The 18,159-nt window shown below is 49.9% G+C and overlaps 1 protein-coding gene across 1 annotated transcript in view; it reads right to left on the bottom strand.

Annotated features, from left to right (window-relative positions):
* HMCN2 (hemicentin 2) overlaps positions 1–17,534 on the bottom strand; it is a 145,846-nt gene extending 128,312 nt beyond the window's left edge. Inside the window, 2 exon segments of the mRNA XM_049772813.1 lie at positions 14,244–14,469; positions 17,486–17,534. Coding sequence (XP_049628770.1) covers positions 14,244–14,469; positions 17,486–17,534 — 275 coding nt within the window.
* Positions 17,535–18,159: the final 625 nt, after the last annotated feature.

Genomic DNA, 18,159 nt, shown 5'->3' with positions numbered 1-18,159 from the left:
GTGATTTCTGAGCTTAGAGCCAGGAGTAACTCCTGAGTACTGCTGGGTGTGACCCAGAAACCAAAAAGGGGAGAGGGCAAGAATACTGTGGCCCTCCCTCTGGCTACAGTGATTATTCTAGAAGCAGGCACATGACCCAAGCAGAGCCAGTCAACAGTCTTCCCTGGGATATCTCTACTGAAGGACTGGCTATTCCTATCCTTCTGGGTGGGGGAGGTGCCAAGAAGTGGGGGCCCCTTCCTGGCAATCTGTTCCCCACCTCCTGAAAGGAGGCTATCTGCAGGAAGGAGAATGTAGACTTTACAAAGAGGTGAATGAGAGCAGAAACAAGAGACGCTAGACATCCTTAATCCTCACAGATTTTATCTTCTATGGGTTTGTTTAAGTTGAGTTCCTGCCATTTGAAACTAAATTTCTAAATATTGAAAGTGGAAAATGTCATTTTATTTAGTAGATGAAGGGCTGGAGATAGCACAGCTGGTAGAGCCCTTACCTTGAACACGGCCAACAGGAGCTTGATCCCTAGCATCCCACATGGTCCTTCAAACACTGCCAGAAGTGACTCATGAACCGACCTGGGTTTGATCCCCAGCACCTCATAGGGTTCTCTGAGCCTGCCAGGAGTAATCTGACTGCAGAGCCAGGACTAACCCCTGAGTACTGCCACAAGGGGCTCAAAACAAATAAACAGAAAATAATGATTAAAATTAAAAAAAGTAAAACTATCCCTGTTTTCAGATGACATGATAGAACAGAAAGTCCAAAGAGGGTCTGGAGAGATAGCACAGCAGTAGGACATTTGCCTTGCACATGGCCGACCTGGGAGGGACCCAGTTCAATTCCCAGCATCCCATACTGCCAGTCTGCCATCCCAGTCTGCCACGACAATTTTTTCATGCAGAGCCAGCAATAACCCCTGAGCGCCGCTGGGTGTGGCCCAAAACTAATCAATCAATCAATCAATAAAGTTAAAAAATTTTTTGAAAAGGGGACCAGACGGGGCCGGGAAGGTGGCGCTAGAGGTAAGGTGTCTGCCTTGCAAGCACTAGTGTAGGACGGTGCGGTTCGATCCCCCAGCGTCCCATATGGTCCCCCCCAAGCCAGGAGCGACTTCTGAGCACATAGCCAGGAGTAACCCCTGAGCATCAAACAGGTGTGGCCCAAAAACCAAAAAAAAAAAAGAAAAGAAAAGGGGACCAGAGCAATAGAACAGCGGTAGCACAATTGCCTTGATCACAGCCGACCCCGGATGGACCTTGGTTCGGTCCCCAGCATCCCATATGGTTCCCCAAATCAGTAGCAATTTCTTTTTTTCTTTTTCTTTCTTTCTTTCTTTTTTTTTTCTTTCTTTCTTTCTTTCTTCCTTTCTTTCTTTCTTTCTTTCTTTCTTTCTTTCTTTCTTTCTTTCTTTCTTTCTTTCTTTCTTTCTTTCTTTCTTTCTTTCTTTCTTTCTTTGTTTTTGGGTTAAACCCGGCAGCGCTCAGGGGTTACTCCTGGCTCTGCGCTCAGAAGTTGCTCCTGGCAGGCACAGGGGACCAAATGGGATACCAGAATTTGAACCCCATCTGTCCTGAATTGGCTGCGTGCAAGGCAAACACCCTAGCTCTGTGCTATCTCTCCAGACCTTAATTTATTTATTTATTTATCTTTGGTTTTGGGGTCACACCCGGTATGCTGAGGGGTTACTCCTGGCTCTATGCTCAAAAATCGCCCCTGGCAGGCATGGGGGCCATATGGGATACCGGGAATCCAACCACTGTCCTTCTGCATGGAAGGCAAACGCCTTACCTTCATGCTATCTTGCCAGCCCCTAATTTATTTTTTTTAAACATTGTGATTACAAACATGATTGTAGTTTGGTTTCAGTCATACAAAGAACACCCCTTTCACCAGTGCAACATTCCCATCACCAGTGGCCCCTCTCTCCCTCTTCCCCCAGGCGCAATTTCTTAGCACATAGCCAGGAGAAACCCATGAGTATCACCAGGAGTGGCCCAAAAAAATTTTTTTAAAAAGTCCAAAGAACCTACACCCCCAAATGTCAAAACTAATAAGCAAATCCAGAAGGGGGCAGAATCAAAAGTCAATCCACCTAATATATAAAATCCATCTTTTCCCAAATCTAGAAAACAATACTATTTGACAATAGCGCCCCCCAACGAGCCAGTTGGGAATTAAACCAACAAAACATCCATGAGCTTCTTATACCCAAAACAATAAAAAGTAGAAAGAACCAGAGAAGAGAAGCACGCGGTGTGTATTTAAGACTCAACAACAGTCAGTTCTGCCCACAACAGTCTGTGGATTTAAAGCAGAGGCAACACAAGACTCAGATGGCTCTGAGAGATGAACAAATCCATTTAAAATGTATAGTGAAGGGCCAGAGAGATAGCACAGCGGTAGGGTGTTTGCCTTGCACACAGACAATCCAGGATAAACAGTGATTCGAATCCCGGTATCCCATATGGTTTCCCAAGCCTGCCAGGAGTGATTTCTTTTTTTATTTTGTTTTTGGGTCACATGCGGCAGCGCTCAGGGGTTCCTCCTGGCTCTACGCTCCGAAATCGCTCCTGGCAGGCTCGGGGGACCATATGGGATGCCAGGATTCGAACCACTGTCCTTCTGCAATGCTATCATCTCTGGCCCCCAGGAGAGATTTCTGAGTGCAGATCCAAAGTAACCCCTGAGCGCTGCTTAGTGTGACCCAAATAAATAAAACCTAAATAAATAAATAAATAAATAATAAAATGTATAGTGAGAGGGGCCAGAGCAGTGGCGCAAGCGGTAAGGCATCTATCTGCCTTGCGTTTGCTAGCCTAGGATAGAGCGAAATTCGATCCCCAGTGTCCCATATGGTCCCTCCAAGCCAGGACCAATTTCTGAGCGCATAGCCAGGAATAACCCCTGAGCATCACCGGGTGTGGTTGAAAAACCAAAAATGTATAGTGAGGAGCTAGAATCATAGCACAGTGAGGAGGGCATTTGCCTTGCATGCAGTAGACATGGGTTTGATCCCCAACATTCCATATGGTTCCCTGAGCCTGCCAGGAGTGAGCACAGAGTCGGCCCCCAACCTGTACTCTCTCTTGGCTGCATTTCTCTCTCCTTTTCTTATCCTCTGACCTTTCCTCAATATCTGTGGATAAAGCCTATTTATACTTCATAAGCAAATCCATTAATTTAATGTATACTGAGGGCCAGAGAGATAGCACAACAGGGAGGGCACTGGTCTTGCATGTGGCCAACCCTGGTTCAATTCCTGAAATCCAATAGGGTGATTCCTGAACCAAGATTCAAGAGTGATCCTTTAGTATTGCTGGGCATGACCCCCAAAACAAACAAACCAATAATAGCCCCCATAAAAAAAATCCAACATAAAATGGATAGTGAGAAGTCAAGGAATTGGGAGACCAGACAATTTTGAGGGGAAAAAAGAGGAGAGAACCACACTACTAGCTTTATTGCCTGGCCTGTAGAGGTAGTACAGGACCTAGGATACTTTCCTTGCAAACTGTGACCCTGAGTTCAGTTCCCAGAATCCCGCAGGCTTCCTAAAGGCCTGCTGGGGAGTAATCTTTGAGCACAGAGCCAGGAGTTAGCCCCGAACACAGCTGGTTGTAGCCCCAAAACAAAAACAATAGATGAATTGTTAAACTGATAAGAGCAGATACTACATTTGGTCTTAGCCAAAAGCCTAAAAAGCTATACGATAAATTAATTAATTCAATATAGAAAATATTCATGACCTGGGGACAGACTATGTTTTCTCAGACAACTCCCCAACAAACCCACTCTAAAAAGAACCACCCACCCGTTGCACTGAATCAAAATTTTAAAATGTGGAGCCAGAGCGGTGGTGCAGGTGGTAGGGCATTTGCCTTTCATGCGTTAACCTAGGACAGACCATGGTTCGATCCCCTGGTGTTCCATATGGTCCCCCAAACCAAAGATGATTTCTGAGCACGTAGCCAGGAGTAACCCCTGAGCACCACTGGGTGTGGCCCAAAAACCAAAAAAATAAATAAAGTTTGATGGGGCCAGTGAGATAGTACAATGGGTAGGGCACTTGCCTTGCATACACTGACCTGGGTTCAATCTCCAGTAGTCCATATGGTTTCTTTTTTTTTTTTTGGGGGGGGGGGGTTTTGGGTCACACCCAGCAATGCTCAGGGGTTGCTCCTGGCTTCAGAAATCATTCCTGGCAGGCTCGGTGGACCATATGGGATGCTGGGATTTGAACCACCGACCTTCTGCATGTGAGGTAAAGGCCTTACCTTCATGCTATTTCTCCGGCCCCGTCCATATGGTTTCTAAGCTCCCCCAAAAAATTGAGTTTAAGATATAATGATAATAATTTTAGAACAATTTAAAAAATAAATAAATTGGGGCCAGAGTGATAGCACAGTGGTAGGGCATTTGCCTTGCACACTGACAACCTGGGACAGACCTGGTTCGATTCCAAGCATCCCATATGATCCACTGAGCCCACCCGGACCGATTTATGAGTGAAGAGAAAGGAGCAACCCATGAGAGCTGTTGGGTGTGGCCCAAAAACCAACAAAAATTAAAATAAAATGAGGAAAAATAAAATGTAAATTAAAATTATTAATTTAAAAAAGAAAAACAGAATAATAATTTAAAATGTTTGCGAGAAAATGGAAAAAGCCGCAATTGGGGACATGTCATTTGCACCCAACCCAGCTCCATCCTCAGCACCATGTGGTCCCCCAGCACTGCGGGGTTCAGCCCTGGTGTGTCCCCATCTGCAAACTCTGTCAATGTGAACCAGGAAATCCCTGGCACCCAAGGCCAGAGCAGCAGGACACTGAATACCAGCCTGGTTAACTGACAACTGTCAATCAGGGTCCCAGGCCACTGAGCACTATTCAAGGACACAAACCCCCCCATAAGATTCAGCCAGGAGGAGCCAGAGTGATGGTGCAGCAGTAGGGCATTTGCTTTGCACGCAGCTGACCCAGGACAGATGCAGGGTCGATCCCCAGCATTATATATGGTCCCCAAGCCAGGGGAAATTTCTGATCACATAGCCAGGAGTAACCCCTGAGTGTCACTGGGTATGGCCCAAAAATAAATAAAATATATATTTAAAAAAGATTTGGCAATGAAAAGACAAGCTGCAGGCTGAGTGAGAGAAAATAGCAGCAAGTTTCTGCAAAGAACATAGACCCAGAATGTACCCAGAAATCTCCAAAGTCAACAACAAGAAAGCCAAGACCCCAGAGAACCCCTAGGAAGGCCCCCCAGGAACCAGACACTCACTGAGCTTTGCCCACAGCAGTGAGTGCATATATGGACTGAGGGGGGGGTTGCTGCCCTGGGAAAGCAAAAAGGTACAGCCTTCTCCCAGGTGTGCCCCCAAAAAAGAGACCCTAAGTCCTGCTGCTAAACTCACACAAGACCAAAGACATAGTTCAGTGGGCAAGGTGCTGGCTTTGAACCATCCCAGTTTCTACCCTGGCACTCCTTAGGGTCCCCTGAGCCCCTCCAAGAATGACTCCTAAGTCAGGAGTAAGCCCTGAGCACTGCCAGGTGTGGCCCCACTCTACCTCCAAATGAATGACTGAAATTTAAAACAACATATGCTCATTATGGAAAACTCAAAACACCGAAGGCAGGAAGAAAATTAAAAATCTCTTTCCTACACCAGCTCCCCAAGGGGCTGAAAACTTGTCATCACGGAGAAGGCAAGTCTGCAGCCAGCCTTGCTTGGGTGGGGGCTGCGGTAATCCAAACTGGGTCCCACGAAAATTATCTCTATTCAGCTGGAAGTTTGGAGGCCCCACATCTGCTGATCATAGATATCATTCTCCTGTGTCCTCCATGCAAAACAAGGGCCCCTGCTGGCCCTGGACTTTTCCAGGGGTAATAGTTCCCCTGGCCCTATTGGGAGGTTCATATTTCAATAATATGAACCACAGTGGGGCCATATTCATTCCAAGCCCCTATTCTTAGCAGGAATGCATCAGCCTGAACCTGGAGTTCTGGAACCTGCTTTTAGGAGTCCCTTATGTGAAGGGAGAGCTGTCACCTGCTGTCACACTGCACCCCAAGATCCATTTTCCATCCCTAAGGTGATGGCTGGCAGTAATGCTCATAGAGCTTGTGGGGAAAGAGCCTGGCCTCAAATCTCAACTGTGCAACTTGAGGCGGGCCACTGAGCCTTCCTGAGACTGGTGTTTGCCTGAAGAAACTGGGGTACAGTCAGCAACTGCTTCATGGGCATCAGAGAAGAACCCTCTGCCCCCCAAGAGATGCTCCTGACACCCTGGGTGTATGTGTGTGAAACTTGCCTCCTGGGGGTACTGCTGACACCAAGGGAACATCATGAGCATCATGAACCTTGCCTCCAAGACTGTGGAAGTATGTAAACAAAGGGGACATTGCTAATACTATGGGAGAATGTGTAGAATTGCCTATAAGGCCACTATGATGCCATGGGAGTGTGTGTGAGCCTCAAGCAGTGGTCCTCAAACTATGGCCCGCGGGCCTCATATTGTATTTGTATCTGTTTTGTTTCTTCATTGCAAAATAAGAGATATGCAGTGTGCATAAGAATTCGTTCATACGTTTTGTTTTGACTCTAGTCAGACCCTCCAATGGTCTGAGGGACAGTGAACTGGCCCCCTGTTTAAACAGTTTGAGGACCCCTGCAAGAATATTGTGAACCTTGCCTTTAGGGGGCGCTGCTGATGCCATGGGAGAGTTGTGGGCCTCGCCTCCAGGGGAGGCTGCCAAGTGAGTGGCAGGAGAGGATGCCAAGGACCCAGCCACTGGAAGCTTTGGCCTTGACTGTTCTCACTATCAAATTCAAAAATGTAAAAATAACAGAGACAGAGAAGAGTCGAATGACAACCCAGGTTCTTCTTGAGAAGCTTCCAGAAGGGGCCCTTTCATGTGTCTCTTCTTGCTCCTGAATTCATTGCCTGGAAAAATCTGATGTTGGTTGACACCCAGGTTCCCCCCCCCCATCCCTTCTATTCCCTCTCCCTCACAGTGACTGTTTCCCGGAACCCTCCCTCTGCACCCCAGAAGAGCAAGCAGAGTACAAGAGGGCAGTGTGAAAGAAAGCAGGAAGGAGATGACACCAGCTGGATGCCAGCTGGAACCCTTGGCCTCCCCTGAGCCTGCTGCCCACTGCCCTATTTCTTCTCAGCTTGGTGCTCCTCTGAGCTGGATTTGGGGGGGAGGAAGATGTGGGAACTATTTTCTACATGCAAATATGGGGATTGGGGTTTGGGAGGAGGAGAAACCAGAGGGGGACAGTTGCTGTCTCTTAGTGAAGGCAAAGCCCAACTATATGGAGAAGGAGGGGTAGGGGTGAGTTTCTGGGGGTGTCACAGTCCCCAGGGTAGGGCGATGCAGCCTCGGTGTAACCCAGAGCTCAGATCATGAGGGGCTCAATGAGAAAGCATGGGGCCACCTCTAGTGACTGCAAACATTCTGGAAAGTTCTGGGTGACCCTCCCCTGGGTCATAAAGTGACCTTATGTTGCCCTAAACGGAGATTATCCCGGGTTTCTTTGTTTCTGTTTGTTGCTTACAACTTGGTTGCAGTCACAACAAAGATTGTCTTATATGTAAACCTGGGTTGGACAGGCTCAGGATAGCCTGAGCTATCTACCCTTACTATGTCCTTACTGCACCACCTGGGGGGTGGTCTCTGTATTCAGTAAAAAAAAAAAATGGCAGTTCTGACAGCAGCTGGAGGAAAACAAGAGTTAGAAGACTGTCAGACTACACGTGTTTCACCCTCAGCCTGATTTGGATTATTTTATACACAACCCTGATTCAGACACTTTCACTCAAGGTTGGGGATACATTGTGTGGGGTAATTTTACAATGAAGCTGAATCCTGATCCTTTCTGTGCACTGCACCCAAGGCCTGTGTGGGATAGAAGTGAGGGTGCCTATGGCCACCCCAAATCCTTAGGGGACAGCCCCTCCAGGCTGAAAAGGCCAATTCCAAAGGCAATTTCTCAAAAAAAAAAAAAAAAAGTCCACCCTGGCTGAGGTGAAATCCCGTATGTCTCTTTTGTTTGTTTTTTGTTTGTTTGTTTGTTTGTTTTGGTTTTGGGGTCACATCTGGCAGTGCTCAGGGGTTACTCCTAACTCTACACTCAGAAATCGCTCCTGGCAGGCTCGGGGGACCAGATGGGATGCCAGGATTGAAACCGCTGTCCTGCATGCAAGGCAGATGCCTTACCTCCAATGTTATCTGTCTGGCCCCTCTCTTTTGTTTGTTTTGGGACCACACCTGAGAGTGTTTAGGGTTTACTCTTTGCAATGTGTTCCAAAATCACTCTTGACAGGTTCTGGAGACCATATGGGATGCCGGGGTTTGAACCTGGGTTGGCCACATGAAAGGCAAAGGCTCCTCCCCACTGTGCTGTCACACCAAGCCCCCCACATCTCATCAGCTCCACCCAGCTCCCAGAATTCGTGGGCTGTGCTTTGGAGGCTGTGTTCTGGGGGTGACCCATTTCCTATACAAATAGGCACATGTGCAACCCACAGTCACAGCTAATATTCTCCAAAAGAAACTGCCCAGCTCCAAGATTTAACTTTATTCAATTGGCAAGTCACCAAATTTGATTCAGTTTTATACATCCTGGAAATCTTGGTCACTTGCAATCTCATAGTCACTTGCAATTTCATAGTAGTGTCAGCCCAGTGTAGCCCAGGAAATTTGATGGGGAAGTTGCATAGAAATCTACCAAGCTCAGGGAGCCTAAACAGTAACACAGAAATCACACACACACACACACACACACACACACACACACACACACACACACAAGAAGTCAAAGAGATATCATGGAGGTAAGGCATTTGCCTCACATGTAGAAGAACGGTGGTTCGGATCCCGGCATCCCATATGGTCCCCTGAGCCAGCCAGGAGTGATTTCTGAGTGTAGAGCTAGGAGGAACCCCTGAGCGCTGCCAGGTGTGACCCAAAAGATTGTACAGAGGGATAGTACAGTGGTAGAGCATTTGCCTTGCATGAGACTGACCCGGGATGGATCCTGGTTAGATCCCCAGCATCCCATACGGCTCCCGAGCCTGCCAGGAACGATTTCTGAGCACAAAGTCAGGAGTAACCCCTGAGTGCTGCCGGGTGTGACCCAAAAACCAAAAACAAACAAACAAAAAAAAAATAGGCACATGTGAACATTACTTCTGCCACAGTTGGCTGGGGGTTACCTGGACTTTGGGAAGAATTTAGTCCATGATCCTGGCTGGGAACCACATCCGGTTCCAGAAACTGGTTACCCCATTCTCTGCGTCTCTTCCATGTGTCTGCAGAGGTTCTGTAATCTTTGAACAATGCCAGAGTGAGGGATGATGCTGAGGACCTGTGTGGTCCTGCAGGGGGCATCTCCTAGTCCCTCAATTTTGGGTAGAAGCAGAATGTAGAGATAGATTTTCTCTCCCACAAAGTCCACCTTCAGTGGCCCAAGTGGAAGTGGGTCCTGCTGGTTCTTCCAAACTGCTCTGTCCACCGGCTCCCACACCAAGACTTCAACCTCATCTGACCCCCAACTCCTCAGGGCCCTGCCTACAGAGAAGCACATGGCTCCTTGAGAGATGGTCGGGGACCCCAGGATCCTGATGGAAGGTGCACGACGAATGCCCCACCCCATGCATTCCCCCACTGCACCTGGGGGGCCTTTAAAGGGCTCACATCTGCATACCTCACTTCCAGAACTCTATGTAGGCCACAGGCAAACCCTGACTGTACCCCAACATGTGCATGTGGAAGAGATGTCACCCCAAGTGAATGAGGGGTCAACCCAAGCTCCAGGTGAACGGGGGAGTCCTATCTGTGGGTAAGTGGAATCCAAAACCAAAAACTTCCAGTCTCCCTAGAGAACCAGCTAACCATCAGCATCAGCTCAGCCCTGAACTTGCCAAAGATCAAGTCATTTTTAAATTTATTTATTTATTTATTTATTTATTTGGTTTTTGGGCCACACCGGGCAGTGCTCAGGGGTTACTCCTGGCTGGCTGCTCAGAAATAGCTCCTGGCAGGCACGGAGGACCATATGGGACACCGGGATTCAAACCAACCACCTTTGGTCCTGGATCGGCTGCTTGCAAGGCAAACGCCGCTGTGCTATCTCTCTGGGCCCTATTTTTATTTTTTAATTTATTTTTGTTGTTGTTGTTTTGAGGCCACACCTGGTGGCACTCAGGGGTTACTCCTGACTCTGCTCAGAAATCGCTCCTGGCAGGCTCGGAGAACCATATGGAATGCCGGGGATCGAACCAGGATCCATCCCGGGTCAGCCACGTACAAAAAAAATGCCCTACCACTGTGCTATCTCTCCGGCCCTGAAGGCCAAGTCTTCACCCCAAAACTGAATTAGAAAACCTGCAAGTGAGACTGCCAGTCTGCATTAACAAGATTTAAACACAATCTGAAAACTCCAATCCTGTAGCCCAGGGCTTCTTAAACTTTTCCACTCCTTTTCATGGACATGTACATTCGTTTTATTCATTTATTTGGGATTCCGGGGATTGAACCTGGGTTGGTCTCATGGAAAGCAAACACTCTGCCTGCTGTGTTACCTATCACTCCAGCCCCCCAGGGACCACTTTTCATCGGAGAAACTCAACCCAGACCAGCATTCCCAGAAATATTTCTGATTTCGCATGCACTGACTTGGAACTTGTATCTGAATATGCCTCTAGGAACCTTTGGCTGGGGCCCAATGTCTATGATCCTCAAATTCAGTTGTGCCACCCCAGAGGTGATCTCAAACCCAAGTGTAAGAAGTTGGACTCTAAACCAATAATTCCTTGCATTTCTTCTTGATCATCTAAGAAGCCCCAGGAGAGGAAGCAATCAGAGAGGGAGGAATGCTCTCATGGGGTGCTCCCACGGAAGTTTCCCCCAGAAACACACCCAAGAGGCTTGGTTCCTTCTGGAGGAAATCAGGCAGACACCCAAAGCAAGAGCAGGGACCTCACAGCAGGAAGAACCCAGATATGAAATGAAACAACAGAAACAGACAAAGCGACAGGTCACAAGAAGGGGGTGGCCCAGGGCCAAAAGCATGTTTAATTGGTGTGACACGGAGCACATACAAGAGCACAGGAGGGGGCCTGGCCTGCCAGGGGGCTCCCACACCCCCCAAGGCAGGGCCTGCCACTACCCCGGGGAGACAGCGGTGGGTCAACAGAACAGTACCCAGGGGCTCACGGGGAGGGGGGGGGGATCGATCTAGTTGGCAAACAGAAGCTGCAGCACCTGCCTCGGTGGGCATGGAGTGACATTTTTGTCCAAACTTGCATACAGGGCAAGAGGCACCCCAATTCAGAGCCCTGCATGGGCCCCAAAAGGCGCTTAGGGGATGAGACTCAGTGTGGCCTCCTGGAAATGGATGAACACAGACTGTGTCTCCCACTTGAGGGCTGGGGAGACAGTAAGATCCACCGAGCAAAATCGGTTTGCCCAGAATCCTGGATAAATTTGGGGGAGCCGGAGGAGTCCTCCCTGGGGCTGCCATGGGCCAATGCAAAGACAGAATGTGGACACAGACAGGCTGAAGAAGGGATGGGCATCTACGTTGTCCCCAGTCCTGCGGAGAGGGTCTGAACCCCAATCCCAGACAGAAGAGGGACAGCCATTTATTCAACAAAAGCCTTTTTATTCATTCAAAAATCAACCATTGGGTTAAGTCCGCAGAGATTTAAAAAAAGGGGGGGTGACCAGGCTTCCCATCACAGTGCCCTGACTCGAAAGAACTCGCTGTCTCTGGGGAAAAAAAACCTGAAAAGGGGGTTTGTGGGAGACTGACTGCCTGCCACTAGTGGGGCGATGCCTCTGAAGAGGGGAGGCCACGAATGCCCTTTCAGCTCTCTGACACCAGAGGGTGCCACCATGGGGGAGGAAAGCCCCTGAATGCCCTTTCGGCTCTCTGCCACCAGGGGACGCCACCACACTCCCTGGGACTTCTTTCCTTAAAAGCAGCTTCCTCTCCCCAGGGGGGTGCCCTGAGCATCCCAACCTCCCCCTTCCTGCAACACAGAAGAAACGGTGTCCCCCAAAGCCCAGGGGTGTCTGTGATCAAGGAAGTTGGTGGTGGAACTGCAAAGCATTTCAGGGGCCAAGGGGGAATGTGAGGTTTGCTCTGATGATGTGTGAGGGCGTCTGGTTAAATCCTGCAAACTATCTGAATGGATGTGCAGGAAGAGGCAGGGTTGCTGCAGGCTGCCTGAGACTCCCACGGTGAGGAAGGAACAACAGAATCTTTGGGGGGGGGGGGGGAGCTGGGCCTCAGAAGGAAACCGTGCGGGAGGTGGGGGTGCCCAGGAACGTTGGGGTGAAAACTCCAGTGCATGGGGCACAGAGAGATAGAACAGTGGGGGTGGGCACTCGCCTTCTGCTTGGCCAACTTGGATGGATGCAATCACTGGCACCCTATATATGATCCAGAGTCTGCCAGGAGGGATTCCTGCACACAGAGCCAGTAATGACCCTTAAACACTGCCGGGTGTGCCATAAAAATAGAAAAGAAAGAAAAATGAAACAGCCAGTGTTCCCATCAGGAAGGGTGGAGGGATGCCTGAGGCCTAGGTGCAAACCCTAAAAGGGGAAGGTGTGGTTGGGGGGACCCCTACTGGGCCCAAGACCCTCCACCTCAACTTCCTTCCCCACATATCAGGGCAGGCTGCCCCTAGCAGACCCGAGAAAGAGTCATGGGGAAGCCCCTTCCCCTCCCACTCCCAAATTATCTCTTGTTCTGGGGGTGTGGGCTAAGGAATGGGGGGCCCAGACCCCCTGACTAGGGGTTCAAGCAGAAAGGGGAAACCCAACTGCAAAGAAAAAAAGGTCCAGGGGAAGTGTGGAAGTCAGGGTGTGACCAGGGGTTCTGGGGGCTGCTCTGAGGTGGGGGTCCATAAAAAGATGTGGGTGTACTACTTCTCCTAACAAAGAGTAGGTTCATGGCCCACAGAACCCAGAGGTTGCTTCTTGCCACAAAGCCCCCCTCTGAGAAAAATCCCAAATAGGCCAGAGCCCAGGAAAGAGCAGTCCCCTGACCCCACTCCTCTGACCCCGCTATGTCCCTGAAAATAGGTCGGGAGCAGTGTGGGATTCACACAGAACCCCCATCTGCAAGAACCAGACCTAGAAGCCCCCAAGGCTCACTGGCCTGACAACACCCCCCCAAATCCCTTCTCGGCCCATGACTGGATCACCCCTTGGGCAGTGACCACAATCTAGGGCTAGGGCTGCCCTCTAGACCCCTCCAAGCTATGGGGCTCCCAGGAGGGATTCTGGGGTCCAAAAGCTTCCTACAGAGCAGAGACAGGGTCACTCCTGTCATAGGCGCTAAAAAAGGTAAAGACATTCGGGGTCTGGGGGAAGGAGGCAGGAAAGCTGAGTAGGGAGAGCCCAGAGAAATGCCCTTCCAAATCCCCATGGCAGGGGTGGGTCTGAGTGTAATCACAGTTGGCCCCAACTGGCCCATCTCCCCTGGGGCCCCCACTCTAATCTCAGCACCAGCCTTACAACCCCCACCCCCGACCCTTGGCAAGCAAACTAACAGCCAAGAGACCCAAACAAGCCTAGCCCTGCTCCTGTCCAAAGACATTCAGGACCCGGGTGCAGAAAGAAGGGGGCTCAGAAGGGTCTCAGACTAGGGTGGGGTGTGGGGAACAAGGACCAAGCCCCCACACCCTCCTCTGAACATCCAGCACAGTGTCTGGAAAGCGAAGAAAGAGTTTTTGGTTTTGTGACCTCCTCAGCTCAGGCAAGCGTGCAGGCGGTGTAAACGGGCCCATGACCGGGATCTGTACCCCTGTACCTACAGGAGGTGGCAGCGAACCACCAATAAATAAACAACAGGACACTGGGGGGTATTGGAGATGGGGAGAAGCCTGCCTTCTCCCCAGCAGGGACACACAACACTGATTTCACGCAGGCCACACACACACACACACACACACACACACACACACACATACACACATCCTTATCAACACCAGCGCAGCCCAGCCAAGGTGGGGGGAGAGTGGAGTGTGAGACTCAGCCCACCCCCCACCCCAACGCCCCCATTTTCCTGGGGACCTCAGTGGCGGCCACAGCTCAAACCCAAGTTCGTGGTGGCCTCGATACCACAGGCTGGTGCTTTAGGAGCGGAAGGTTGCTTGTGTGTGCGTGTGCAGACGTGTATGTGTGCTCTGCAAGTCTGTGTGGAATCAAACATAGGAGCACACGCGTTGGAGGGCGGGCAGCAGGCAGCTGGTTCTGGCTCTCTGGACGGCTGTTGGCAACTGAAGGTGCCCGTGGTTTCAGGCAGCGCAGGGTGCAGGGGTGGGGTGCAGAGAGCCAGTATCCCCCCCAGCAGGGAGGTGGCGCCGACATGGGCTGGTGGAACACAGGCAGGTGGCATCGGGCAGAGGAGGCCTGGTGGCACGGGAGGAGGTGAGTCGTCCTGGACATCTGCAAGGCACAGAGTGGGGGAGCTTAGGGGTAGGAGACGCAGATCCCTAGAACTGGAGGAAGAGGCAGTGACTGGTTTACTCCTCAGATAAAGCGGAGGATCGAACCCAGGTTGGCCTCATGCCAGGCAAGTGTCTTCCCCAGTCTCATCAGCTCTTGCAACAATCTCTCTCTTTCTCTCTCTCTCTTTTTTTTTTTTTTTTTTTTTTTTTTTTTTGCTTTTTTGGGCCACACCAGTGACTCTCAGCGGTTACTCCTGACTATGTGCTCAGAAATCGCTCCTAGCTTGGGGGAGCGAACTGCTGTTCGTCCTAGATTAGCATGTGCAAGGCAAATGCCCTATCACTTATGCCACCCTTTTTTTAATGTATTAGGGGTGTTTTTTTTTGGTTTGTTTTGTGGGGGAAGCATACCCAGCAGTTCTTAGGACTGACTCCTGACTTCTGCGCTCAGGAATCTCTCCTGGCAGTCCTTCAAGAAACATATGGGGCATCGGGGATCAAACCTGGGTCAGCCACATGCAAGGCAAGTGCCCTCCATGCTGTACCAACAACTGTTTTTTGTTTGTTTTGTTGTTTGTTTGGGGACCACACCCAACAGCTCAGGGTTCTGCACTCAGAACACTGCACACTCCTGGCAGGCTTGGGAGACCATCTGGGATGGCAGGAACCTTGGTCAGTTGTGTGCAAGGTAGACGCCCTCCTTGCTTTGCTGTAGCTCCAGTCTGAGAGAGACAGATCATCTTCATGAATTGAAAGACTCCACATTTTAAAATTTCCCCTCCTCCCCAAAAAGAAAATGTAGACTTAAGATCCATCTGAAGGGCCGGGCGGTGGCGCTGGAGGTAAGGTGCCTGCCTTACCTGCGCTAGCCTAGGACGGACCGCGGTTCGATCCCCCGGCATCCCATATGGTCCCCCAAGCCAGGAGCGACTTCTGAGCACATAGCCAGGAGTAACCCCTGAGCGTCACCGGGTGTGGCCCAAAAACCAAAAAAAAAAAAAAAAAAAAAAAGATCCATCTGAATTTGTGTGTGTGTATGTCTGTGTGTGAGAGAAAGACAGAGACAGCGAGACACAGAGAGAGAGATTCTAAAAGCTGTCAGAGGGCAGAGAGACTTGGGGGCAAAGTCCTCGCGTGCTGAGACCCGGGTTTAATCCCTGGCAAAAGAAAAATAAACACAAGAAAAAATTTAAAGAAATGCGAAGAGCCCAAAATAGATGCTGCATTCTTGGCAAAGGATGGCAGGAATGTGGCTCCCAGATTAGACTCAGCAAAACAGTTCATCTTGGGGTCACTGGCCTTCCCACCTGGAAATGTCCTTCTCTGGGATGGGGGGAAAACCCCAACCACATGGTCAGGCAGAGTCCACATGGCGAGAAAGCCAGGTGGCCAGGACAAGAGTGTCACTCTGGAAGTGGGTCACCCCTAGGCACGCCTTCAGCTGAGTCCACAACAGCTGGTGATTATTCCAGTGACTGGGCCAGAAGTGGGTCTGACGAGAGGCCTTGAGGCACTTAACCCAGGACTGTCTTGGGTAAACCGGAGCCCCAAAGTCCCCCTCTGTTCTGAGCTGCTGTTGTAATGCAGGACACGGTGTGTGTTAAGATGGGATGTCCCAGAGAAATATTAAAATAGATTATACAGGGGCCGGAGAGATAGCATGGAGGTAAGGCGTTTGCCTTGCATGCAGAAGGTCATTGGTTCAAATCCCAGCATCCCATATGGTCCCCTGAGCCTGCCAGGAGCGATTTCTGAGCGTGGAGCCAGGAGTAACCCCTGAGCGCTGCCGGGTGTAACCCAAAAATTAATTAATTAATTAATTAATTAATTAAATAAAATAGACTATACAGGGTCAAAAAAATAGCAATACAGCAGGAAGGCATTTGTCTTGCATGCGGCGACTCAGGCTCAATCCCCGACATCCAATAGGTGTTCTCTGAGCCTGCCAGGAGTGATTTCTGAGGGCAGAGCCAGGAGTAAGCCCTGAACACTGCCAGGTGTGGCCCAAAACCCAAAAATAAATTTGTTAAGACTTTTTTTTAAAAAGAGGGACCAGAGAGATAGCATGAAAGTAAAGCGTTTGCCTTGCATGCAAAACGGTGGTTTGAATCCCAGCATCCCATAGGGTACCCCGAGCCTGCCAGGAGCGATTTCTGAGCATAGAGCCAGGAGTAACCCTTGAGCAATGCCGGGTGTGACCCAAAAACCAAAAAAAAAAAAAAAAAAATACCTCCCAAAAAAAGAAATGAGAGGAGAGGTAGGACAGTAGAGAGGGTGAATGCCTGGTACACACCCCATCCAAGTTCGATTCCTGGAACCAGGGACCCCTGAGCACTAGACTACGGTTCCCTCTGATGCCGTTCAGGCCCATGAAATGAACCCAGACCTCCTTTAGCTGAAAATCGTCCGTGTGAGTGAGAGGCCATAAAGAATTAAAAAAATAAACCTCTGGGCTGAAGCTATAGCACAGTAAAGAGCGTGTTTGCCTTGCACATGGCCGACGTGGGCTCAATCCCCAGGTCCTCTTGGATCTCCCAAGCTGCCAGGAGTGATTTCTGAGCAAAGAATCAGGAATAACCTCTGAGAGCTGCCAGGTGTGGCCCACAAACCAAAAATTAAAATTAAAAAAAAAATTTTTTTTTTTTTGGTTTTTGGGCCACACCCAGCGGTGCTCAAGGGTTACTCCTGGCTGTCTGCTCAAAAATAGCTCCTGGCAGGCACGGGGGACCATATGGGACACCAGGATTCAAACCAACCGCCTTTGGTCCTGGATCGGCTGCTTGCAAGGCAAATGCCGCTGTGCTATCTCTTCGGGCCCAAAATTAAAATTAATTAATAAATAAAATAAACTTCAATGACCGCCAGGAGGCAGCAGAGGAAATTGGAGAAAAATACAGATTAACACACACAAGATAGCACCAGGAGACCAGTCGGGGCCACAAGGACAGGCCACCAGGAGCCTCCATTCCGTTTCCACACCCAGGGGCCCAGTTAGCTGTGAGTCCATGGGACACATGAGCCCAGGGACACCAGAGCAGGAGCACTGGCGGCCTCAAAGGACATGGTCTCTCTCCCACTCCTCTGGACCCAGGATAGAGAGGAGGAAGGAGGCAAGGTTCTGGAGAGGATGGAGACCCAGTGTGTGAGCTCAGAGAAGGGAGAAGGCACACACGAACACATGCACACAGAAATGCATGTACACGGATACGTATATGCACCTGCATATACACACATTTAACCCAAAAATTTGTGTGTTCACGCAAAGTTTCAGGCTGCCTCTAGATGTTAAGAAAAGAACAGAGGGGCCGGGCTGGAGGGAGAGCAAGAAGGTAGGGTGTTTGCCTTGGATGCAGGACGGTGGTTCGAATCCCGGCATCCCATATGGTTCCCCGAGCCTGCCAGGAGCAATTTCTGAGCATAGAGCCAGAGAGATAGCACAGTGGGTAGGGCATTTGCCTTGCATGTGGCCGACCACGGAGGGACCCAGTTTGATTGCCAGGGGCAGAGCCAGGAGTAACCTCTGAGTGCTGCTGGGTGTGGCCCAAAAACCAATCAATCAATAAAGTTTTGGGTTTTTTTTTAATGAAAGAAAAGAACGGAGAAGAACCTGAGAGAGGCCTCAGCCCACTGAGCTCAGAGCTGGAGGGAAAAGCCGTCTCGTGTGCAGGTTAGGTTCCCAGCACCTCAG

Source organism: Suncus etruscus, chromosome 5 (genome assembly GCF_024139225.1).
Source record: "Suncus etruscus isolate mSunEtr1 chromosome 5, mSunEtr1.pri.cur, whole genome shotgun sequence".
Lineage (NCBI taxonomy): Eukaryota > Metazoa > Chordata > Mammalia > Eulipotyphla > Soricidae > Suncus > Suncus etruscus.
The sequence above is the reverse complement of the archived record's forward strand: the minus strand, read 5'-3'. Positions and strand labels throughout refer to the sequence as shown.